Source organism: Coregonus lavaretus, assembly GCF_964263955.1.
Source record: "Coregonus lavaretus genome assembly, chromosome: 6".
Classification (NCBI taxonomy): Eukaryota; Metazoa; Chordata; class Actinopteri; order Salmoniformes; family Salmonidae; genus Coregonus; species Coregonus lavaretus.
Window position 1 is genome coordinate 1,881,260 of NC_139993.1, and position 26,109 is coordinate 1,907,368.

General features: G+C 43.9%; 1 protein-coding gene across 1 annotated transcript in view; it reads right to left on the reverse strand.

Moving 5' to 3' along the window:
* Positions 1-26,109, reverse strand: part of LOC311131368 (phosphoinositide 3-kinase regulatory subunit 6-like) — a 28,602-nt gene continuing 2,493 nt past the window's right edge. The window contains exons 2-20 of the mRNA XM_084164329.1: positions 14,867-14,961; positions 14,632-14,733; positions 13,349-13,440; positions 12,717-12,785; positions 12,058-12,190; positions 11,762-11,831; positions 11,360-11,552; positions 10,342-10,492; positions 9,709-9,804; positions 8,490-8,976; positions 7,970-8,069; positions 5,566-5,688; positions 4,167-4,277; positions 3,537-3,639; positions 3,303-3,373; positions 2,830-2,920; positions 2,416-2,468; positions 2,096-2,202; positions 1-1,565 (exon numbers count right to left, since the gene is read on the reverse strand). Coding sequence (XP_084020455.1) covers positions 1,406-1,565; positions 2,096-2,202; positions 2,416-2,468; positions 2,830-2,920; positions 3,303-3,373; positions 3,537-3,639; positions 4,167-4,277; positions 5,566-5,688; positions 7,970-8,069; positions 8,490-8,976; positions 9,709-9,804; positions 10,342-10,492; positions 11,360-11,552; positions 11,762-11,831; positions 12,058-12,190; positions 12,717-12,785; positions 13,349-13,440; positions 14,632-14,733; positions 14,867-14,927 — 2,373 coding nt within the window. The 5' untranslated portion in view covers positions 14,928-14,961 and the 3' untranslated portion in view covers positions 1-1,405. The remainder of the gene's footprint in view (positions 1,566-2,095; positions 2,203-2,415; positions 2,469-2,829; positions 2,921-3,302; positions 3,374-3,536; positions 3,640-4,166; positions 4,278-5,565; positions 5,689-7,969; positions 8,070-8,489; positions 8,977-9,708; positions 9,805-10,341; positions 10,493-11,359; positions 11,553-11,761; positions 11,832-12,057; positions 12,191-12,716; positions 12,786-13,348; positions 13,441-14,631; positions 14,734-14,866; positions 14,962-26,109) is intronic.

Consider the following 26,109-nt stretch of genomic DNA (forward strand, 5'->3'; position numbering starts at 1 on the left):
TAATATCCGACAATACCTTTTTAATTCTATGCGCTATACATTTGCTAGGATTTTTGCATCACAACACTGAAGTGTAAGGGGCCTCCAATTTTGTAAATGGACTGGATCTTTATATTTTCCACTTGTATCCTGTTTCAGTAATAATGAGATAAGACCTTCTTCTTGAGTGTCAGATAATCTACCATTTACATAGGAGTGGTTAAAACATGCTAATAACGGTCCTCTTAGTATATCAAAAAAGGTTTGGTATACCTCGACTGGTATGCCATCCAACCCTGGAGTTTTCCCGGACTTAAAGTCTTATTGCATCCAGAAGTTCCTCCTCTGTAATTTCACCTTCACATGAGTCTTTCTGTGTGGCTGTTAATTTGACATTATCAATAGAAAAAAATTCTCTACAATTAGCTTCAGTTAGAGGAGATGGAGGCGACTGAAAAGAAAACATATGCTTAAAGTACTTTGTTTCTTCCTTCAAAATATAATTTGGTGAATTATGGGTGACTCCGTCAATTGTAACCAACTTATAAGAACTTAGATGAGCTCAGAGAGCAGACTTGGCCTGTAGTAGGCTATATGCACCTTTTAATGGAACCTGTTTTTTAAAGAACTGGTTAATCCAACAAGTGACTGCTTCAAGAGCTTCTGTTGTTAGCGCACCAAGACATCAAACTATCTTTAAGTCATTCTTCTGCCAAGCTTAGTAATGAAAATGTCCCTCCCAGGGTGATTCAGTGTTGGAACACAAAGAGCAGCAGGTAGTGTGTTTACATGGCAAGCAGGGTTGGATCAATTCCATTTCAATTCAGTCAATTCCTATGGGAATTTCAGTTTACTCCATAACTTTACTGCATTGAAATGGAATTCACCCCAACCCTGACGTCAAGGGATGGATGATTGGGAGGGTGGGCTACTCTTCAGACGGACCAGATTTTGAACCCAGGTTGTCAAGTTTATGTTAGCCCTCTGAGCTAAAGCCTATCTAGGAGCTAATACCACCTCAGCTTCACTCTCATGCCTCATACACTCTCATAAAATTGTAAATTGTAGAGGCAATATTGTTTTTTGACAACGCTGTCAGTCAGAGATATGCCCATGGGTACAGTATATGATACAACTCTGTCACAAGCAGAAACTGGAACGAGATCCAATACCCATGGCATATTCATTTGTTTGTTGACACATCTAACACTTGTCAGACTCAATTGGTTTTCTTGTCAAGGTTACACCAGGTAAATAACCCTGGCTTACCCTTAGCTGCCACCCGGGTTCTCTTTCCACATCCCCTCAAGGTACACTGAGGCTCTGTTTTGAGTACTGAGCGCATCCGTGATCGTCATACAATGTGGATGGTCTCAACCCTTCAGTCTCTGTATAGGAGAGTCCATCCAGATGGTTGTGGGATCAGTCAGTTGATGATACCAGCGAAGGTGTTGATTGGAAGAGGAAGTCCTTTGTTCATGTACTTGCTGAGGCCAGCGTCCCTCTCCTCTTCCCCCAAACTGAACTTGGACCGCATGGTCTTCTGGACACAGTACCCAGGATCAAGACAGGGGGTGATCTCTATGCTGGAAATGAATTCATTGATAGAGGACATGTCAAATTATGAGCGTTAGATAAGTATGTTTGCCCGTTTTATTTGGGCTTTAGTGACATTGAACATTGACTGAGGATTATAATATGACACTTTCTAAAAGCATATACAGTATGTGCATTTAGTTATTTACATATAACATATATACTGTAACATGACACAATATATATAATATATACTGTAACATGACACAATATATATATAATTTATACTGTAACATGACACTATATATATAATTTATACTGTAACATGACACAATATATATAATTAATACTGCAACATGACACAATACATATAATATGTGCATATGTAGCTAAAACATATACAGTATGACTAGGGCAAATCAAATGAGGTTAGACCAACATGGTTCAGAAGAAATTTCAACCAGCAACCTTCTGGTAACAAGATCATCTGTCTATCCACCAAACCACTGACCTGTTTTCATCTATTTAAAGTTGACATGGTAGGCCTACCGTTGGCAACAGCTACACCAACAGCTCTCACCTCTGTACGTCTTTGAAGGTCCTCCTAGAGTCTTTGTCCAGGGTCACAGTACAGGTTTTCATCTCCAGGGTTCTGATCTTAATGTTACAGGTACGGATCTTGGCCTCCTGTGGAATTAAGTTTATGTGTTAGGTTTGGTTTTAGGTTTATGAGTTCATAAGCGATGTGGCCACAAGGCTTAGTAAAGCGAACCAGGCCTTTGTGATCTTAAGAACAATATGGAGACCCAAGAACATCAAGAGGATTAAGTAAATATGTTTATGAATTTTATAACAACCTTCACTAACAGAAGTCTTTGTGTTAAAATTGTGTAAACTTACCATGGTGTTCTTGGGTTTAGTTTCGTTGAAAGCTACTGTAAGACAGTTCAGATCTGAGGACAACAAAGGAACAAGAACATAAGCCAGGCCTCAACAAATATACAGAATAATATGGGAAAAGTAGTAGACATTTCAGAACTTATTTTTACATTCACACAATTGTATCAATTTTAACAGCATGAACATGCACTACTTTTTTACACTGTGACTTTGCCCACTGGCCACACACTGGCTGAATCAACGTTGTTTCCATGTCATTTCAATGAAATGACGTGGAACCAACTTGGAATAGATGTTGAATTGACGTCTGTGCCCAATGGGTGACAACTTAGCTACCACTGATCATAATACAGTTGAATCTATCAATTAATTACATTAATAGCGGTATCGTGTGTGATATTTAATGTTGTATACCTTCAGTTTCATTGGAGGGAATGGCACTAATCTGAGCACCTGAGGTCCTCACTGACATACCCTTATCTACGTCTCTACCACTCAACGACACCTGGAGAGGAGGACAGAGACACAGGTCAGAGGTCATAGAGAGAAACTAACACCTAAACATCAAATACAGGTTATATGATCTTTCTTCAGGTCAGTTCACTCTCATGATGCAGTTCAAAACTCTAAACGGAGACAAACAGACATTGCATGAACAGTATCAATCACAAACACTATCAAAATAGAGCTAAACGTCAAATACAGGTTATATGATCTCTCTTCAGGTCAGTTAAGTTCACACTCATGAAGCAGTTCAAAACTCTAAACAGAGACAAACAGAAGTTGCATCAACAGTATCAATCATTAGCTTTATAGTCAGCTACAGCACTTTTACATTGATGTACATTGATGAGGTAATATTTAAAAAACGGTTGAACTTCGCTGACCTTTGTGTAGTTTACAGAGACGACAGCACCACATACATCTCCAGTGTTCTTCTTCTGCTTGATGGTCATGGCTGAGAGAAGGAGGACAGACGTGATCAGACCGGACGAGCGACATATACACGTGCACACACCAATGCATGCACACACGTACACACACACTTTAAATCAGTTTAAAAAACATCAGATGCAGAGAATGTTGAGTGCAGCGATCAGCGTACACAGGCTAAATGTTACCTTTCAAAGTAGCTGGGGACTGTTTGAACTCGGGGAAGTCCAGCTCTAAGTGAGAGAGAAACACGTCCTCCACTGGGTCCTTGGTCAGGTTGGAGAAGGAGATCTAGAACATAGTCAAGGGGATGACAAACAAACACCAGTGGATTTTTTATCGGACAATTGTGGCTCAGTTGGTAGAGCATGGCGCTTGCAACACCAATGGTTGTGGGTTTGTTTCCCGCTGGGGCCACCCGTATGTAAAAATGTATGCATACATGACTGTAAGTCTCTTTGGATAAAAGCGTTTGCTAAATGGCATATATTTATAATATATTACAATTCAGATAATGTGCACTCTTGCATTTGGTGTTTTTGGTCTATGAGTGAGGACTGAACATGCTAGAGGACTAAACGTAAACTATGCTCAGTCCATTGCTGCAGACTTAACTGTCATTATATCACACAATGAACAACAGACAGTGGTAGAGAGATTCTATAGTATATAGGCGATAACCAGAGCTGTTTGTAAAGCATATGGCTATGTTTGTGTTCCAAATGGCACCCTATTCCGTTTATTGTGTACTGCTTTGGACCAGGACCCACAGGGATCTGAATAGGGTGCCATTTCAGATGCATCCTATGTCTCCTCACCTTGACAGAATAGATGGTGAAGTAAACAGGCTGCAGTCCGGTCCGCACGTAGTAGGAAATTACATCAGACAGGAAGGGGTTTGGCTCTGCCTGCTTGCTGCTTTTGGACTGCTGGAGAGAGATAGGCTCATGTTAGTAAGGAGCCTGGGGTTGACCAAGACAGATAGGGGTACAAATAAAAGTAGCTTTTTAATACACTGAATGATCATGTTTTGGAAGGAACTATATTTCACTGCTGTAGAGACACAGGAGAGGAGCGTTTGTTTTGTTTATTGTGCTCTTTGATCATGGGATGATACTATAGAAAAAATAAGGGGTTAATGCTGTGATCCTCTGTAGCTCAGCTGGTAGAGCACGGCGCTTGTAACGCCAAGGTAGTGGGTTCGATCCCCGGGACCACCCATACACAAAAATATATATATATATGCACGCATGACTGTAAGTCGCTTTGGATAAAAGCGTCTGCTAAATGGCATATTATATTATAATGCTGGATAGTAAACAATGCCGGAAAAGCCATGGCGCAAAGAAACTTCCAGAAGTAATCAAGGCACTCTCATGTAGTGGAAAAATTCAAAAGCCTTTATTGTTTTACGGCTTATGCATGACAATAATAAAAACCCACCGACGCGTTGCAATAAAGGCTTTTTCATTTTTCCACTACATGAGTGCCTTGATTACTTCTGGAAGTTTGTTTGTACCAAGGCTTTTTTACTTTGCAGCGTCAACTTATTTTTGTTCTATTTCCCTCATGTTGTAATTCATTATAGGTCATTATTGATTGGAAACTACAGCATTAAACAATGATAACCTGACCCTGTGCTCCTGCTACGTTTCACAATCTTTTTCCCCGCAATACTTCCCTGTCTTTCCCTATACTGTGTCATTCAGTTTCTCTTCCCTCTATCCAGCTAAATGCTGATGACCAATAACAGCAAAACTATTTGCATACAGTACTCATAGCTTGTTAGTTTCGATAAGAGCCCACAGATGTTTTTTTCGCTTCCTGTAAGCAAGCAACTACTGTAAAGTACTGTGCAATTTCCTTTGGTTTTGCTAATCATTCAAGATGCCTAGCAACATGCAAACAGTAATTTGTGGACATTTATTTTATGGTCCCGACTCCCAGTTGCAGAGCATAAACCACATTCAACATAACCACACATAACTTTATCTACTGTAGATCAGACCTACTTTAGATTAGACTAGTATTTTGTTTACTCATAAAATCCTGAAAGCTACACTTGATTGGTCCAATGAAACCAATGGAATAGTCCTGAAAGTGCAAACCCTATCCATCTAGAATTCCAGGCAGGCACAATCAAAGTATCAAAAGAGAACAGAAACACTATTTGATGCTGTCATTTCAATATAACGTAGAAACAGTAGGTTACTGTACCATTTTGGCCAGCTTGGGGATCATGGAGCCCAGACTGTTGATGTTGCAGTCGTACCATGGATCCACCATTCCCAAGTAGGAACCCAGGGCACAGGGGTTGTCCCGGGATGGGGAGAGGTTTTCCTGATAGAGAAGTACAACATGGTATATTATAGATACACTACTGTATTAAACTGTTAGGGTTACTCAACTACAGCCAAGTTAAGTGTAAAACCAGAGAACAACATTAACCCTTTACACTCGTGGGAATTGGCCTATATGGATAGGGCTAAATTGAAATGCTTCTTACAGAAGAAATATAAACAAACATATGCATAACCATGGTAGCAATTGAAAGGGAACAGTTTGGAGATTATGGGAAAATTATAATACCAAAGTTGAGGACACAGTTCACCTGACACAAGATTGAATCCAAACATTACACTGTTGATTTAATGCGTATTTTACATTTACTGTACTTTTCGCCACATTTATTGATAACAGAATCTCTAAAAAATACTCTGAATACATTCAATAACATGATAAGAATATTCCTGGAAAATGTGAGGTCGGTGCAACATAAGACAAAAACAATTGTCTCCAAGTGGCCACACACCTCTCCAAAGTGTGCTCAGTTTCTAAGTAATTTCAATGCATTTTTATGACTCAAAGAAGAGTCTTCAACTATAAGGTGCTTTTTTGAGCTCTCCTAGCTGTGCCATTGAGGAACTACAGCAAGCAGACTTGTAGTTGTTTTGTTTGGAACACAATACTGCATCACCACCATCACATAATTACTGTTGTTGTTTACGCAATCCAAAGACGGACCATTATAAATCGCAATCTGGGTCAGGTGGGCATAATTTGAAAGCTTGTTCTATTGCCAACATGACTAGCTAAGTTATAAAATACGATCTTACAGTGTTAGGCTTTCACAGGGCAATTCAGAGAACATATCGTAATTTTGGTGCGCATCAAAAGGAGTCATGCGTGCATTCAGGTGCTGTCAACGGGTGCTGAAGGTGGGTGTGGTGTGTGAATCAGGCGCAGGACGCAGAGGCTCAGTCCAAAGGCTTTAGTGCAATATTCACAAAATACATAAGCACAATAAGCCCGAAGGCGAATACACGGCGCACACAGGCGACAAAACAAACGGCGCACTAGCATGTGCAAAAGAACCTCTCCAAAACACTGGAGGGAAAATAGTAGCTCCAACACGAAACAGAAGAGCAATCACACACAAAGACACACACAACCAACGAGAACTAAATAGGACACTAACGAGGACTAACAAGACACAGCTGTACAACATCAAGACAAAACCAAACGAACATGAAACATAGATCGGTGGCAGCTAGTACTCCGGGGACGACGACCGCCGAAGCCTGCCCGAACCAGGAGGAGGAGCAGCCTCGGCCGAAACCGTGACAGGTGCATTCAGCTGCGTGTTCCGTGACGGATTTTCTTCATAATAGACAAACATCCCATTGGGCACAGACGTCATTTCAACGTCTAGTTTTGATTTACATTTGATTGAGTTGTCAACTAATGTGAATTCAACGTGAAATCAACAAACAATGTCACTACGTCATTAGATTTATGTTGATGACTTTTTTCAAATCCAATCAGTTTTCCACCTTAATTCAACATCATCACATAGATTTTTTGTTGTTGAAATGGCGTGGAAACAACATTGATTCAACCAGTTTTTGCCAAGTGAGATTCTGTTCAGAACAACCCAGGGTATGACACCATGCTTCTACATCTGCATTGCTTGCTGTTTGGGGTTTTAGGCTGGGTTTCTGTATAGCACTTTGTGACATCTGCTGATGTAAAAAGGGCTTTATAAATTCATTTGATTGATTGATGTCATCTTGTAACTGTACATCAAACACAGTGATCATACATTTTGACAGTATATTACATGAGTTTTATGATATGGAAATGTGAAGTGCACATTTTGACATTTTGGTGTTTTGCTTGTATGACATCAAAGTAGTATTTATTATAATTCTCAACATCTTATCTTTCAAAAAACATCGAGTCCTCTTAATTGACAGAATTTCCCTCACTCAGACAACAAAACATTTCAAAAGTTGTCCAACTAGAAGGAGGGATGGGGGCAACTTCTTGTCGCGCGTGGTGCTCAAGTTCAGAACGGCTGTCAGTCAAAACCCATACAGCGCTGTGAAGCACAGAGCCTGAGCTCTGACGTCATTTACAGCATATTACTGTACAGCCACTACGTTCCAATGTAGGCCCTTATTAGTGCCCAAATCTGCCATTTCAACCTACATTATTTTGATGTGATCATTTCACATACTGTGTGTGGGTGATCACATACTGAAACACTGAAATGAGTCATATCTTTGTCTCTTGACAGGTTGTAAACTGATAGGAGTGAGGTGTTAGTTTGTGGTCTTACTTTGACAGGACAGGTGGGACTGGTATCTTCACAGACAGGGATGTAGTAAAACTGGAAGTTGACTTTCATCGTCAGAAAGAGACGACGCGCTTCCCTTTTCCTGCAGAGTGAAACCAAATGATTAATTAACCCTAAAACCATGATACACAGGAAACCAAAATGGCTGTAACCAGTCTTGAGTTAGTCGGAATAATCCCATTGTATATTTCTGACGCATTAACTATTAATGTGTCATGGTTTCAATTCAACTTTCTTCTTCCTGACTAGACCATGGAAATACAAATATGGACTGTTAGTTTCTGATTCCATTTTTGGACATTAGGAAATAAAACATTTTCAACAGCATAGTATAAGGCTAACCAAACTGAGATGTTGTAGGTGGAACTGTCTCCAAAAACTGTACTATGATCATTTCTAACAGAAATCTATCATATCCAGTATCCATTCTAATATATCTAATATCCACTACAAACTACATGCAGTCTCCCAGACTACATTACCCATGATCCTTGTCCCTCACCTGAGAAAGTAGAAGGCCTTAGCCAGCTTCCCCAGCACCCTGTCATCCCCCAACACCACGATCCGGGCCGTGAAGTGCTTCTGCTGCTTGGAGAATGAGGGGGTCCCGCTGCACCCCGCCTTCCTCTGAAGTTTCCCCCCTCCAATGGCTCCCCCTCCCCCGGCCACGCTCCCGCTCTCCTCCAGAGCGTCCTGCATCAGGGCCATATTGTCCGTGACTGACGGCCTCATCTTGATGCCTCCTCGACGGGTTAACCTGGCCTCCCCCTCCTCCAAACCACCAGAGGGTTCTACCACTGATGGCTCAACCCCAGGGGGAAGGTCCCTCTCGATGCCGCTGTCGGTGGACATCACGGAGTGGCGGGGCATGGCGGAGGAGGAAGTGAGGTCGGCTGGGAGGTCGGCGAGGTCAAAGTCGGTCTCCTGGTCGAGGCAGAAGTGTTCCGACGACATGGAGCTGGAGCGCACACACTTGGCCAGCTCGCGCCCTGTTGGAAGACGTGACATCAGAGAAATAGGAATTAGATTACTGTATCTCTATAAAATGTATGTCAATGCAGGTCAATGAGAACATGAAACAGTGAGACAAGAAAGAGCTATAGTATTGGAAGTTCCCATTGGGTGAGAACACAGTGTGCTAGCTACAACAGAATAACATCGATCCCCTTTTAACATACAGTGGGGTCCGAAATGATTGACACCCTTGATAAAGATGAGCAATAATGACTGTATAAAATTAATAATTAAAATAATGACAATAATAATCATCATCATCTTTGACCCTCTGTAGCTTTCTCACTCATCATTATTCACGATTCATTTAGGATTATCCATAATCATGGTAGCATCCACATTAATGTAGAAGTGTTCAGAAACATATTATATTCTTGTTTACAATAAAAGTGACTCCAAAATGACACAATACATTATTTATCATTCATTTCTATTGGGCACAAAATAATCTGAAACACAACCAAAAACGAACTGCAAATGCATCCAATACGAGTCGCAAGCTTGATGTAGTCATTGCGTACTAGGAATATGGGATCACATACTAAACTTTTGACTACTTTATTTCGAAGAATCTTTAGGGGTGTCAATAATTTTGACCCCTACCCTTTTTGAGAAAAAATGTATTATTTGTTATTAAACAGAGTAACAGAGTTGATGTAACAGAGTTCTCCCATTGGTGTGTATAAACAACAGATCTCGCCACTCACAGATCTCCTCATCCTCCTGCCACAGGTGGAAGCTCATCTCCGGGTTGGGAAGTGGCGTGTCACACAGGGATCCCCCGCCACCGGAGGACAATATGTCTAAACCAGGAAGAGCCCAAACTGTCACAATGACACCAAAAAACAACACAACACCCGCTTACTTCCTGGTCCCCCTGCCCTACACTAAGTATATGGGCTCACAGCTGGTCTGTGAGAGAGGTCAATTTGAAGGATAGTTGTTATGATGAGAATAATAAATATGGATGAAAAGGGAAATACACTGTACATCCGTCTTAAAGGGGGGGGGGGGCCTGACTCGACAGATTTAGACATGGAGGAATACAGTGTGAAAGATCAGCTGACCTATACAGCAATCTATTAATAACATTCCCAAAATCAGTGACTGCTATAGAGCGATCTATTAATAACGTTCCCGAAGTCAGTGACTGCTGCACTGAACGGTATGTGTCAGCTTGAAGACACACCAACACAATTGACAGCATTGGCAGTATTTATCTGAATAAGCCCTATGTGAAAAATGTATAACTACTTATATACATGTACCAGCTGTAATCTATAGTACCCCTCCATGTTCACTTGTCAAAAGATGACCCCTCTATGATAAGGATACAGTACCTGATGTGTCAGTATGGGTGAGGATCTCTCTGTAGAGTTGTCTCAGTCTCCCCCTCAGCATCACCCCCTCCCCCTTGCTGCCCTCCTCCACACTCTGCTCCAGACTGGCCACCACTTCCTGGAAGTACGGCTCCACATCCTGGCCCATTTCCTGCCACACACACACACGCACAAACAGACACACACGTGGAGACACATGGATGCGGACGGACAGACACACACACACACACACCGTCTATCAATAGAATACAGGTGAAAGGCCACCAGTGTCCAGACAAACACATCTGGAAGTCTGAGTTTGAGACATCCTGTTGAGATGAGTGTTATATTAGGACCAGTGTGTGTAAGTATGTGTGTGTGTGTGTTTTATTAGGAATGGTGCCAACCTCTGTTAGATCATGGAACAACACAACTAAACAACACATTGTTGAGTCATTATAGATAATCTCTGGTTAAGTGTGTTGCTGAAGATGACTGAGATGGCATGTATGAGGCACCAGTAGAGACCTTTTAGCTTACTGAGCTTTGCTACAAAGGGGATTGCGCAATACACTGAAATAGAAACTAGTATCAAACACAAAGTGATATTGATTTAGATCAATTTGAACAAACTTTGAACACAGCAACATTTGTGAAATGACACGACAAAACCAAAGTCAAACCAAAGTAAACATCAAAGTAACTATCAAGACCATAAAACAGGTTTCTTTACTCTAGAACAGAAGTCAAACCCAAAAGGTTTTTCTACGGTGTAAAAAGTGCTGTATATGTAAAATGTGTGTACAATGTACACTCTTCTCCGAAGAGGGGTGGATGGACAAATAAAGAAAGAAAACAAAGTAAAAGAAGGGTTTTACCAATAACTTTTACCCTGAAACCCATCATCACATACGCATAGCGAAAGAACAAAGACTTGAACAGAAGAAGAAACATCATAGTGAAACTCAATGTTGGGCTGTGTGACATGAATCACACACAAACATAAACCCAACCGCAGCGCAACCGCAAGCACACTGACCTTCAGTACCTGTGCCAGTTTATGACTGTGGCACAGCTCCCCACCTAGAGCAGCCTGGATGGAGTGTTGGACCACGCTCCGCATGTAGTCAAGGGGGTTCAGATACCCCCCTGACCCTGAGGCCTCGATGTCCCACCTCAGCGCCCCACCGAGGGGTCCGGAGAAGACCGCCGGATCGGCGAACACAAACACCCTAGGAGACCATAGGAGAGATTGAGTTATTGCCTTTGGTTCTCCTTGATTAACCAGTTACCTAATTGTTTGGTTGGCAGTTCACATGCAAACTGCTGTTATTACAAGCTACTTTATCTACAAACAGCATATCATTCTATACCATAAGGAAAAATGGCTTCTCTCTGTGTCACCGTGTGTATACAACATCAAGTTAGGTTGTTCTCTCACCTCTCCTGAAACGGATGGTAGACATTCTTCAAGCTCTGCTCTGCTACAACCATCCTCTGATACAGCACTCCTGTGGGTCAAAAATATTTACTATCCAGATAAAACACATGACATTCTCGTACTACAGCCATTGAATACATTGAAACAAACATCCCTCTTCATTATAAAGTGTATTACAGTAAAACGATGATCACCTTTGAAGACAGTAAATTCTACCAATAAAGTCTTATCTACTACATAATAAAAAAATACATCATTCGACAAGTTAGACCAAGGATGTATGTTGGTTTCAGTACCTGGTGTGTAGCGTTCTGTCTTCATGCGTCTGGTGTAGCTGAGGCCGACAGTACAGTAGGGCTGGGGGAGGGTAAGTAGCCTCTTACAGAAGTCATACACCCGCTTGTACAGGTCGTCAGGAAGATATGCTGACTGGAACATACACAGATATACGCACAGTTAGCACTGTCAGTCAGTCACAGCTGTCCTAAGACTGAACTAAACCACCAAACACAATTGGTATGGTACACACAACCCTCAAATACAGTATGGTACTATTTCCCTCCATAAATACTTGTACAAACTTCCCAAAACAAGCAATCGTTAATGGTTTGTAATATTCTATTATTTTCTATCCCATTCTATTCTATTCTACTGTAATGAACCGATGACACCGGTAACAACAAGAACTGTCTCTTTAAGACACTAACAGATAAAGAAGAGATAAAGGTCTACTACAGGACAGAGTCCTGACCTAGCCTAACCAGGAAGTATAAGAGACGATTAACAGGAAATAAGACTTCATCAAATCTGAGATCATCAAAACAGTGATAGGAAATGATCCAATCCCCCAAATTAAAGCTCCTCCCCAGCCAACCCTGAGACAGGTCGGTCTGTAAAGATGGTGTTATCATGTCTGACAGGTGTTTCTTTGTGTAATGTAAGCCCCAGAACCTACCTGTATGACAGCATAGATGAGTGTGTGGAGCAGGGGGATGATGTGTATCCGACAATCTACCCTCTCAGCCTGCAGACAACAAGAGACAAACACACAAACTGTGTCAGTCAGTTACTCACTAATGCAAAGTTTGTCTGTAGAAGATAGCTTGTCTGTTACCACCAGGGGCGGACTGGGACCAGAAATCGGCCCTGGCATTTCTAACACATTGAACATTATTTTCCTTGAGGCCTCCACACAGGCCCATTATCAGCAAGTTAATGATCATTTTGCGTAAAAAAACCCAAGTTTGACAGACCCACTGGGCTAAAAATAAACCATTCCATCTGGCATTTGCCTGAAATGCCTGATGGCCAATCCGCCCCTGGTTCCACTAGACATAACATTCATGTTTCACATCGTTGCACAATGTCCTTGACAATCTTTGTGTTCTTTTCATCTGTGGCAAACAAGTTTATTTGGGTAGCAATCGTTGATTGTCTTATCATGTTTCTTGACACTAGAGTGAAATCTAACGTACCATATGCACTGGATACACTCCAAATGGAATGACTAATAATAAATGGCCCAGAGTCTTATATTTCTCCATATAAGGCCACGGAATGGTCTAATGGCACACATTGATGACATACCTTTTCCAGCTCCTTGACGACGACTCTCACCAGAATGAGACTGTTGGCAGGATTGTTCCGAACCTTCTTGTGCAGCGTCCATCTTAGCATCCCTTCAAATGGAAACACACACACTCAGCACAAACATTTCCACAGACATGGCGCTAAACAGCACTCACACTCTCTGTTGTTTCCATAGCTCTACACAAATAGCTGGTGTGACTCAGTGTCAATGCTTTGTTCCATTGCACAGCTAATCCAAACTGTGGCTAAAACAAATAGCTGACTGAGTGCAATTTTCCGATTATTGGCAGGCAGCGTTACGTGTCATCCTCATGTGGTTTGGGCAGATTGATAAGGCCTGGTTGGCACATTAAAGAGGATCAACTCCTTCTGCACAGTGGAGCAGAGAGGCAAGTCAGGGACCTTTAGTCCATTTTAGACCTAGATGCTTTGTATGTAAGGCACAGGCGGCTGGTGGTACATTAATTGGGGAGGACAGGCTGGAATGTAATGAATGGAACAGGCCTCCCGAGAGGCGCAGCGGTCTAAGGCACTGCATCGCAGTGCTAGAGGCGTCACTACAGACCCGGGTTCGATCCCGGGCTGTATCACAACCGGCCGTGATCGGGAGTCCCATCGGGCGGCGCACAATTGGCCCAGCGTCGTCCGGGTTAGGGCAGGGTTTGGCCGGGGGGGCTTTACTTGGCTCATCGCGCTCTAGCGACTCCTTGTGGCGGGCCAGGCGCCTGCAGGCTGACATCGGTCGTCAGTTGAACTGTGTTTCCTCCGACACATTGGTGCGGCTGGCTTCCAGGTTAAGAGGGCGGGTGTTAAGAAGCACATTTTGGCGGACGCATGACTCGACCTTCGCCTCCCGAGACCGTTGCAGCGATGAGACAAGATCAAAATTGGGGAGAAAAAGGGGGTAAAATACAAAAACATAATAAGAAAAATGAATAAATGGAACGGTAACAAACACATCGTTTCCATACCAATCCATTCACTTCATTCCAGCCATTATTATGAGCCGTCCTCCTCTCACCAGCCTCTTGTGATGTAAGGGTACCCATATGTATCTTTATTGAGCTTAGGGTCAGTAATGTGGGGGTTACTTGATGAAGCTTGCTATGCATCTAGCTAGCACTACCAGTTGAAGCTAGCCCGCTAGCGACACCCCTGACCAAACCAGACTGGAAATAAGCAATGTGCAACAAAAGCAGGCTGACTTTATACGGAGCCATGCTCACACAACAGTGTGTAAACCCTATAAAGAGTCTAGTGGAAACTACTGGTGGGCTTACCTTTATTGAGCACAGAGGAGGGGTGTTGGCTCTCCAGCTCCCTGAGCACGGCCTGGACGCTGCGGTAGATGTCCGACTCTGAGGCCGAGGGGGCACAGCTTCCTGGAGGGTCAGAAGTTAGGAGTTAATGTTAATAAAAGTCCTACAGCAAATGTTCCATTTTGGATCAAATGTACATGCATGCCACTGTTGAAATCGTGGCGTGTCAAATGACACCCTATTCCCTATATAGTACCTATAGGCTCCATGCTGTTCGTGGGGCTGCTCAAGCTATCCCAGGCTGCCTTGTTGGTCATGTCTCACATGCATGGTGGGGACACGGCCTGGTGTCTATAGGGACGGGGCAGGAAGAAAGTAAAAGCTGTTAGCGGCACCCACCGGAGGGATGACATGGGCTTTTAACCAGGAAAAAGGCTGTAGACCTAAATGATATACTGGACATTATTGTGGCACAGAGGTGTTAGGACTTGTGAGTCTCCAAAAGTAGAACCAGTGACCTGACCACGAAAAACACACACACACACACACACACACACACACACACACACACACACACACACACACACACACACACACACACACACACACACACACACGTACACACACACACACACAACCCTGAGCTATAACACTAACCATAATGAGTTTCAGCAGCAGGTGCTGCGGTCACAGTCACAGTACTGTTCAAATAGAGCATGGCTGATCGTTCTCATTGCCTCATAAAACAACCTCTCTCTCTGCTTCTCTTTCTCACAGTCTAGTTTATCACCGCACAAATATAATTATACCCCATCCCACATGTTTGTTTTTTGGCGGTCGGTAGAAATAAGTCATCTACCCACCTGTTTCTCACAATCCCCCATAACAAAGGCTAAAATGACAGGGGGTGTATTGAGGTCTATGGGACAGCTTCACTCATCACATGTAAAATGGCCAATCATGTCAAATGAAAGTTCCCAACAGTGAAAGACGATGACTTCTTGATACTCTGTGATGAGTACACTGACAGTATACACGCAGGATGCATCACCTCCTTCTTTCCACTCCTCTCCTCTTTTGACCTCACCCTCTCACCGTCCCCCCCTACTCACAAGGCAGGCAATACGCTTGACCTCATCTTTACTAGATGCTGCTCTTCTACTAATCTCACTGCAACTCCCCTCCATGTCTCCGACCACTACTTTGTTTCCTTTTCTCTCTCGCTCTCCTCCAACACTACTCACTCTGCCCCTACACAGATGGTAATGCGCCGCCGCAACCTTCGCTCTCTCTCTCCCACTACTCTCTCCTCTTCCATCCTATCATCTCTTCCCTCTGCTCAATCCTTCTCCCTCCAATCTCCTGATTCTGCCTCCTCAACCCTCCTCTCCTCCCTTTCTGCATCCTTTGACTCTCTGTGTCCCCTATCCTCCCGGCCGGCTCGGTCCTCCCCTCCAGCTCCGTGGCTTGATGACTCATTGCGAGCTCACAGAACAGAGCTCCGGGCAGCGGAGCGGAAATGGAAGAAAACTAAACTCCCTGCCGACCTGGCATCTTTTCACTCCCTCCTCTCTACATTTTCTTCATCTGTTTCTGCTGCTAAGGCCACTTTCTACCACTCTAAATTCCAAGCATCTGCCTCTAACCCTAGGAAGCTCTTTGCCACATTTTCCTCCCTCCTGAATCCTCCCCCCCCCCCCCCCCCCCCCCCTCCTCTCTCTCTGTGGATGACTTCGTCAACCACTTTGAAAAGAAGGTTGACGACATCCGATCCTCGTTTGTTAAGTCTAATGACACTGCTGGTCCTACTCACACTGCCCTACCCTATGCTTTGACTTCTTTCTCCCCTCTCTCTCCAGATAAAATCCTGCGACTTGTGACTGCAGGCCGCCCAACAACCTGCCCGCTTGACCCCATCCCCTCCTCTCTTCTCCAGACCATCTCCGGTGACCTTCTCCCCTACCTCACCTCGCTGATCAACTCATCCTTGACCGCTGGCCATGTCCCTTCCGTCTTCAAGAGAGCGAGAGTTGCTCCCCTTCTCAAAAAACCAACACTCGATCCCACTGATGTCAACAACTACAGACCAGTATCCCTTCTTTCTTTTCTTTCCAAAACTATTGAGCGTGCCGTCTTTAGCCAACTCTCTTGCTATCTCTCTCAGAATGACCTTCTTGATCCAAACCAGTCAGGTTTCAGGACTGGTCATTCAACTGAGACTGCTCTTCTCTGTGTCACGGAGGCTCTCCGCACTGCTAAAGCTAACTCTCTCTCCTCTGCTCTTGTCCTTCTAGACCTGTCTGCTGCCTTTGATACTGTGAACCATCAGATCCTCCTCTCCACCCTCTCCGAGCTGGGCATCTCCGGCGCGGCTCACTCCTGGATTGCGTCCTACCTGACCGGTCGCTCCTACCAAGTGGCGTGGCGAGAAGCTGTCTCCGCACCACGTGCTCTCACCACTGGTGTCCCCCAGGGCTCAGTTCTAGGCCCTCTCCTTTTCTCCCTATACACCAAGTCACTTGGCTCTGTCATATCCTCACATGGCCTCTCCTATCATTGCTACGCTGACGATACACAACTAATCTTCTCCTTTCCCCCTTCTGATAACCAGGTGGCGAATCGCATCTCTGCATGTCTGGCAGACATATCAGTATGGATGACGGATCACCACCTCAAGCTGAACCCTGGCAAGACGGAGCTGCTCTTCCTCCCGGGGAAGGACTGCCCGTTCCATGATCTCGCCATCACGGTTGACAACTCCGTTGTGTCCTCCCCCCAGAGTGCGAAGAGCCTTGGCGTGACCCTGGACAACACCCTGTCGTTCTCCGCTAACATCAAGGCGGTGACCCGCTCCTGCAGGTTCATGCTCTACAACATTCGGAGAGTACGACCCTGCCTTACACAGGAAGCGGCACAGGTCCTAATCCAGGCACTTGTCATCTCCCGTCTGGATTACTGCAACTCGCTGTTGGCTGGCCTCCCTGCCTGTGCCATTAAACCCCTACAACTCATCCAGAATGCCGCAGCCCGTCTGGTGTTCAACCTTCCCAAGTTCTCTCACGTCACCCCCCTCCTCCGCACACTACACTGGCTTCCAGTTGAAGCTCGCATCCGTTACAAGACCATGGTGCTTGCCTATGGAGCAGTGAGGGGAACGGCACCTCTGTACCTTCGGGCTCTGATCAGTCCCTACACCCAAACGAGGGCATTGCGTTCATCCACCTCTGGCCTGCTGGCTCCCCTTCCTCTGCGGAAGCATAGTTCCCGCTCAGCCCAGTCAAAACTGTTCGCTGCTCTGGCACCCCAATGGTGGAACAAGCTCCCTCACGACGCCAGGACAGCGGAGTCACTCACCACCTTCCGGAGACATTTGAAACCCCACCTCTTTAAGGAATACCTGGGATAGGATAAAGTAATCCTTCTACCCCCCCCCCCCCAAAAAAAATGTGTAAAGTGGTTATCCCACTGGCTATAGGGTGAATGCACCAATTTGTGAGTCGCTCTGGATAAGAGCGTCTACTAAATGACGTAAATGTGCCCTTGAGCAAGGCACTTAACCCTAATTGCTCCTGTAAGTCGCTCTGGATAAGAGCGTCTGCTAAATGACTAAAATGTAAATGTAAATGTAAATGTAAATCACAACACAAGACAGATCTAGTGAACTAGTGAAACTGCTGTGGAGTTATAAACATGAGCATAAAAAAGTGTATTACTGTAACTTGCCTTAGAGATAGATACCGGAGTGAAAGAAAATAAAAGTAATTTTCAATTTGAATTAAATTGCCAAATAGAATATGCTGCATTGTTTCTGCAACAACTATACCACCAACTTGACTTTCACCACATGCCTCAGCTAACAGCATACTAAGACATTTACAAAAGTGAAACATACTCAGTATAATTAACTGTATCACTTCCTCAGTTTTGAATAGCCTGACCCAGAATGACACTGCTGAAATGAATGAATGTCACCATACTGATATAAAAACAGTTGGTCTATAAAGTTGCACCAAATGTTCTGTTGAAACATTTCCTATCCAGTCAAAACTTGGAAAGAAAGGACTATCTGACAAACCCTGTAACAGTTCCCTAAGCCAGAGGCAGAGAGCATGCCAAAATGTCTCTCTTGCTCTCTCTCTCTCTCTCTCAAAACTCTCTCTCTCTCAATGTTAGTTCTCATACTGAAAGTTCACAGTTCTATCCCAGACACATCCACCATCCAGTACCTACCCACCAAAGCACACAAAACAGGTGAACCGCCAAAAAAACAAATCCCCCTACCTTTTCCCTCCCAGAAAGTTTCCTCTTTTCAGTGATACACAAAAGGTTCCCTGAGGTGTTTAATATCCGACACACTGGCTCAGTGTTCAGCGTGCTGCTGCAGGGTCTGACAGAGAGAATAGTGAAGTGAATTTACTGAGTGAACTTCCTCTAACTGGGAGGTAGTGACGAGGTGGTGGTGGTGGTGGTGACAGAGAGAGGAGCAGTGTTCTGAGAGAGGGGGAGAGAGAGAAAGAGGTAGCAGTGTTCTGAGAGAGGGGGGAGAGAGAGAGAGGTAGAGGGGGAGGAGGAAAGTGAGCTGGAGGTTTGGAGGAGGATGTTTGGGGGAGAGGTAACAGCAGCAACCTGTTTGAACTGTGTTTAGTGTTGCATTCTCTCTCTCTCTCCTTTTGTCTTTCCGTTTTCTTGTATCTCTCTTTGTGCTGATCTTTTTCTCATATTTTTCTCCCTCTCTTTCTCCCACTCCCTCAGGCTGTCCTGGGGGTTGTTCCTGAGGCTACAGTAGCAAAATGGAGGTTTAGTTTGAGGGGATTTAGCCTGGATCCCTGCAAGAAAAGCACAACACGGGGAAGAACAGCGCTGCCTCAGCAACTGCCTGGGTGACCACACGTTTCCTGTCGCTGATGCACCCCTCACTCTCTCTTTCGCTCTCTCTCTGACTCTTGGTCTGTCTCTCTCTCACTCTTTCTCTCTTTCTACACTCTGTCCTTCACTCCCTCTGCCTTTCTCTCTCTCCATCCTCCCTCACTCTCTCTCCCCCTCATTCTCTCTCTTCAACACTCTCCATCTCTCACACACTAACATATTGTTTTTTTTAAAACCTATTTGTGCGGAGGGAGGACAGGACCTGCAACATTTCCTGTCTGTGTGAATGCGTAGGCCTACACCACGCTCAACAGGCTATATTTAGGTTGGAGCCCCAGAGGTGGGTGTGTGTGTGTGTGTGTGTATGTGTGTGTGTGCCCCAGAGGTTTCATTCATGTGTTGCCAAATGAAGAGCCTAAAAATAGTATGTCAGTTCAGAAATGTCAGTTTCAGCACTAAGTGAGCATGTCCTTGCAAACTGAGGGAGGAAAGTGTACGTGTCGCAACAATGAGTGATCTGCAAGACAATTATAGGTGTGTATATCGTTTAGATTTGATACGGGTGTGGCAAGTGGCACACAACTAGAGCTCTGCCTGTGGATGACATTTGGAGCTTTTGTAAATTGTGCATGAGATTTGGAGCTTTTGTAAATTGTGCATGAGATTTGGAGCTTTGATAAGAGTATCCAAAACCAATGGTAAAAGAAGGTGCTTTAGCAACTTGTACTTCAAGAAAGAAGTACAAGACTGAAGTCCAAGTTTGCAGTGAGTGCTCTACCACCGGGACCACAAAACCCCAAGCCTCAGGTGGACATGAACACTCACAAACAATGTGCTACAATACTTTAGGTTGAGTCAATCAAACATACCCTTATCAGACTGTATAACTGTACATGGTACATGGCTAAAAACAGACTGCGTTTTCCCAGCTAGCCACACCCCTTTCACATGATCACATACCTGTAAACACCCTACAGTACGTGCAGGGCTACTCAAGTGTATGACTAAGGTTTCATACACACGCATGCATGAACGCACGCACGCACACGCAGCCTATAAAGACTACTGTGCAGGACTATAGAGGTGTAGAGTCCATGGCTGAGATTTCATTTATGACCAGGGCATCTTAAGTCTAGTAGGCCTAGTCATTGTAATCAGTTTATGTGTGAAAGCGTTATCCAAACATGCAGATTGTTGAAGTGTCTTTTCCTGCTCCTTTATTCAAATCAAAATCAATCAAATCAAAGTTTATTGGTCGCGTACACGGATTTACAGGTGTTATAGTAGGTGCAGTGAAATGCTTATGTTACTAGCTCAAACAGTGCAGTGCAATTTCTAGCGAATAACATTTAAAAAAAATGAAGAATCTTAAACAAGAAATCAATTAACAATCCAAGTAGATATATTAGAGTGAGCAGAGTCAGAACCCAGAATATAAATATAATTACGTGGTGTGTATAGACTATATAATTTTGAAAATAAAATAGTACGTACAGTACAGAGTTCATTTCGTCAACAAGAATAGTGACTAAAATATTCATCAAACACCTACTTTTCAGTGGCAATTGATGAGACTATAACTGACAAAATAGTACCAGAAACTACATGAACATTATTTTTCATTTCAGTTGACTAAAACGAGACGAGACAAAATTATCTCTGTGACTAAAATCTGACTACTAAGACAACTGGAGAAGAGTTTTTGAAGAGATTGAGAGCTTTTCATTGATAAGCACAATAAATATTAGCAGCACAGATGCTCAGCGCAGTTTTGTTCAGCAGTGGGAAGGACACACCCGGCACACACAGCCTACATCAGCTGGTGAGCTGCGGGGGAGCAGACGATGAGTATTGGCAGACAGGCTCTGCTCCGGCTCCGCCTCCAATTATACACATCGCGCAGGCGACTCTGTTGCCTCCCCGTAGCTAACCACCGGCCTTCTAGTTAGCTACCCTTTGCCTGGTTATGAAACACAAGCTACTTTGCGAAATTAAAAACAATAGCAGTTTAAAAGTAAAACAACAGTCTAGCTATGTTTTTCTCTCCTTTGAGTATAGAAAAGTAGGCTGTCATTGAATTTGTAGTCTCGCTCAACCCTCCCACTGCATTTCATAGCCAAGTCTCCCTCTTTTCCTTAGAGAAAACAGCTTGAGAGATTACCATTCAAATGATACTGTATGATCCATAATATCGGTGCTACGTTTTGTTGGCTGGTATGTTAATGCCGATGACAACAAGGACAGACATACTACAGCCTGGCAGTGTCAAGTAAACTAACTTCTTCCAGCCCTGCCTATTATTTACAGGACAGAGCTGGCTCAGTTCCTGCTCTCAGTTACAACCGCAGGTTGGAGGATTCCAGTTAATATAGAGGCGAAAGAAACGCACACCTATTTAGGCGAGGTGCTGGCTAACGGAGTAGAACACTTGAAAAAGAAAAGGAGAGCCGCACACTCTAAGAGCTCAGATGCAATCATTTAATAACCTAATAACCAATGTTTCGACAGTCTTCATCAGGGTATAATGACAAACACTCCGGGTCACTAGATTATATAGTGTCAAAGGACACACACAGGTGTCTGTAATCATGGCTGGGTGTGGCCTGATATCATTGGTTAATTCACAGATAAACAGAACATACAGAAAACATGAATAGATAGCATACGATCATAGATACAACGGCTACATAGGCCCACAAACATTTACAATGAATTGCAAAATCACAATAATGGCTTCAAATCAAAGTCTATGTTGAGACCGAAGGGAGCAAGGGTCTTTAAATTAAAGATCCAGGCAGCCTTTCGTTTTAACAATAAGTTGTCGAGGTCACCCCCTCTCCTAGGGAGGGTGACATTTTTGATGCCGATATAACGTAGGGACGAAATCGAGTGGTTCGCTTCCAAAAAGTGGGCAGAGACTGGGTATGTCGTGTTTTTGCACCTAATGGTGCTACGATGCTCCGAGATTTGTACTTTTAATCCGCACTTTGTTTTACCCACATCATTTTTTACCAGTTAACATCCACATGTAGAGCCTCAGTCTGTAGAACTGGGTCATATTAATGTGTGCCCACCATAGCAAAGCGTTTTGCAATGGTAAAATGAACATGTGCTTTTCTTCTTGGACAAGATCAGGTAGTCCCTCCCTGTTTTCGTCCTCTTTTCTTCCGTTTGGTGCCTAGTGAAAACAACCTTTCAGGCAGTGAAAAACAGGGGGATTCAATTCCGTTCAGGCCTGCCGCAGATGCCTCTGAAAACAGGAAGAGCCAGCCAGCGAGAGAGAGAGAATATAGGAATTGGAGGGAGTGGGGGTTGAGGGTGGGTGAGGTGCGTGTGTGTGTGCATGCGTGCATGTGAGTGTGTAAGTGTGTGAGGCTGGAAATCCCCACGTTAGGACAGTGAGCAGCAAAATAATATATATACTGTAGGCTCACATGTACAGTGCCTTCGGAAAGTATTCAGACCCCTTGACTTTTTCCACATTTTATTATGTTACAGCCTTATTCTAAAATTGATTCAATATTTGTTTTTCCTCAGCAATCTACACACAATACCCCATAATGACAAAGTGAAAACAGAAATACCTTATTTACATAAGTATTCAGACCGTTCGCAATGAGACTCGAAATTGAGCTCAGGTGCATCCTGTTTCCATTGATCATCCTTGAGATGTTTCTACAACTTGACTGGAGTCCACCTGTGGTAAATTCTATTGATTGGACATGATTTGGAAAGGCACACACCTGTCTATATAAGGTCCCACGGTGCATGTCAGAGCAAAAACCAAGCCATGAGGTCGAAGGAATTGTCTGTAGAGCTCCGAGACAGGATTGTGTCGAGAGGCACAGATCTGGGGAAGGGTACCAAAACATTTCTGCAGCATTGAAGGTCCCCAAGAAATCAGTGGCCTCCATCATTCTTAAATGGAAGAACTTTGCAACCACCAAGACTTCCTAAAGCTAGCGACCCGATGGTCACTCTGACAGAGCTCTAGAGTTCCTCTGTGGAGATGGGAGAACCTTTCAGAAGGACAACCATCTCTGCAGCACTCCACCAATCAGGCCTTTATGGTAGAGTGGCCTGATGGAAGCCAGTCCTCAGTAAAAGGCACATGACAGCCCGCTAAAGACTCTCAGACCATGAGTAACAAGATTCTCTGGTCTGATGAAACCAAGATTGAACTCTTTGGCCTGAATGCCAAGCGTCACGTCTGGAGGAAACCTGGCACCATCCCTACGGTGAAGCATGGTGGTGGCAGTATCATGCTGTGGGGATGTTTTTCAGTGGCAGGGACTGGGAGACTAGTCAGGATCGAGGCAAAGATGAAAGGTGCAAAGTACAGAGAGATCCTTGATGAAAACCTGCTCCAGAGCACTCAGGACCTCAGACTGGGGCGAAGGTTCACCTTCCAACAGGACAACAACCCTAAGCACACAGCCAAGACAGCGCAGGAGTGGCTTTGGGACAAGTCTCTGAATGTCCTTGAGTGGCCCAGCCAGAGCCTGGACTCGAACCAGATCTAACATTTCTGAAGAGACCTGAAAATAGCTGTGCAGCGACGCTCCCCATCCAAACTGACAGAGCTTGAGAGGATCTGCAGAGAAGAATGGGAGAAACTCCCCAAATACAGGTGTGCCAACTTTGTAGCGTCATACCCAAGAAGACTCGAAACTATAATCCCTGCCAAAGGTGCTTCAACAAAGTACTGAGTAAAGGGTGTGAATACTAATGTAAATGTGATATTTCCTGGGTAAAAAAAAAAACATTGGCAACATTTTCACAAAAACTGTTTTTGCTTTGTCATTATGGTGTATTGTGTGTAGATTGATGAGGGGGAAAAAACTATTTTATCCATTTTAGAATAAGGCTGTAATGTAACAAAATGTAGAGTGGTTATTATGTCACAGTTGAAAAACCAGGCAAGTACACTAGAACATTCCTTTCATGACATAGGCAAAGAAATGTCCCAGCTAAAGTAACTCTTAGATTGTGTTGCTACAGTATGTTGTTGAGCAATGCCTCACGTCACAAGCAAGTTGACGTTTATTGTCATGAGTCTTGTCCTGGAGGCAGAACTGAGCGACATCCCCTTAGACAGGCCAGCTGCAAAGTCAAACTTCGCTATATGGTAAAAATTTATGAAAACAAAAATTAGCTTTTTGGTCTTAATTTAAGGTTAGGGTTAGGGTTAGGCATTAGGGTTAGCAGTGCGGTTAAGGTTAAGTTTAAAATCAGATGTTATGACTTTGTGGCTGTGCTAGCTAGTGACCACTCCACATAGCTGCCTCCAGAACAAGATTCATGACGAAAAACGCTAACCCGCACGTCACAAACTAACACTACCAAGTTTTTTTTTGTTAGAAACCAGTCCAGTAACAAGTGGTGCAAATGTTGTTCTTGGATAATTTCCGTACAAACAAGGCACCCAGTATAGAAAAAAATCTAAAAAGGACACCATTGAAAACCAACAGTATTTCCCTCCACCATCAAACTAAGCAAAAATCTACATACAACGTCTCTAACCCATAACACCTAATGTAACCATAACACATACAAGATAAAGCGGTCAATGATTCTCCTCCACTAGTGGCAGAAGTACCTGTAAGAACATAAACATAGGCTATGTCCTAAAGGTAGTGCACTGTAGATATACAGGGAATAGGGTGGCATTTCAGATGCAGCCTCTATGCTGCTGGTGTGAGGGGGGATATCAATCAAGGATATTTCCTGCATTCACAGCAGGAACAATGTGAGGAAGTGTTTCAAGACCACTGGACTCTCACAACCCTCTGGCTCTCTACCTGGCTAAGCTTCCCTAAGTTCCCCTATCACATTGCGTCAGACCCACGCATGAGCATGCACACACACACACACATTCAGGAGGCAGGCACGCACGCTGGCACGCACACACAATTCTGACAGGACACAATGGGGCTAAGGGGAAGATTTATACCCCATGTGCTAAAACCATCAGGCTGGATGGAGGAAGAGAGGAGGAAGAGGGGTGGGTAAAGAGGGGGTCCCCACGGGGGGCTGTTGGTGTGAATTGGGCCCTGTACAGAGGATCACCTGAGGATGTCGCTCCTTGGCTGGTTCTTGTTTGGGCACCAGCACTCAGGGGCCAACTGTACTGTGCAGTACTGTACACACACATGCATGCATGCACAAATGTGCACCTGCACGCATGGATGCACGCATGTTTACACAAGCACGCACAAAAACTACTGTAAACCTAACCAAAATAAATATGACATTTACTTTATTGAACTATTGGCATGAACTATCGGCATGAACTATTGAACTTCCACAAAGACCTACAGTACAGAACTTACTTCTGATCCTGGTTTATCATGACTATGCTTTTACAACCATCGGATACTGTTCAAGGTTTTAAAATGATACAATTTGCACGATATCAAAAGTGTATGGCCTCCCTCTTATCAATGTGTTAAGAACATTGCACTTAACGGTTTCTCATTCATTCCTTAACGGGAAATATAATGCTTAATCTGTTCTTATCAAGCAAAAATCCAGGCTTGAACACAAGGTTGTTACCATAGCTACAACTAGGGCCCTGTGACAACTCAGTAACAAGAGTGCTTGAGGATTTCAGGCTAGTAGTGTGGTACATTG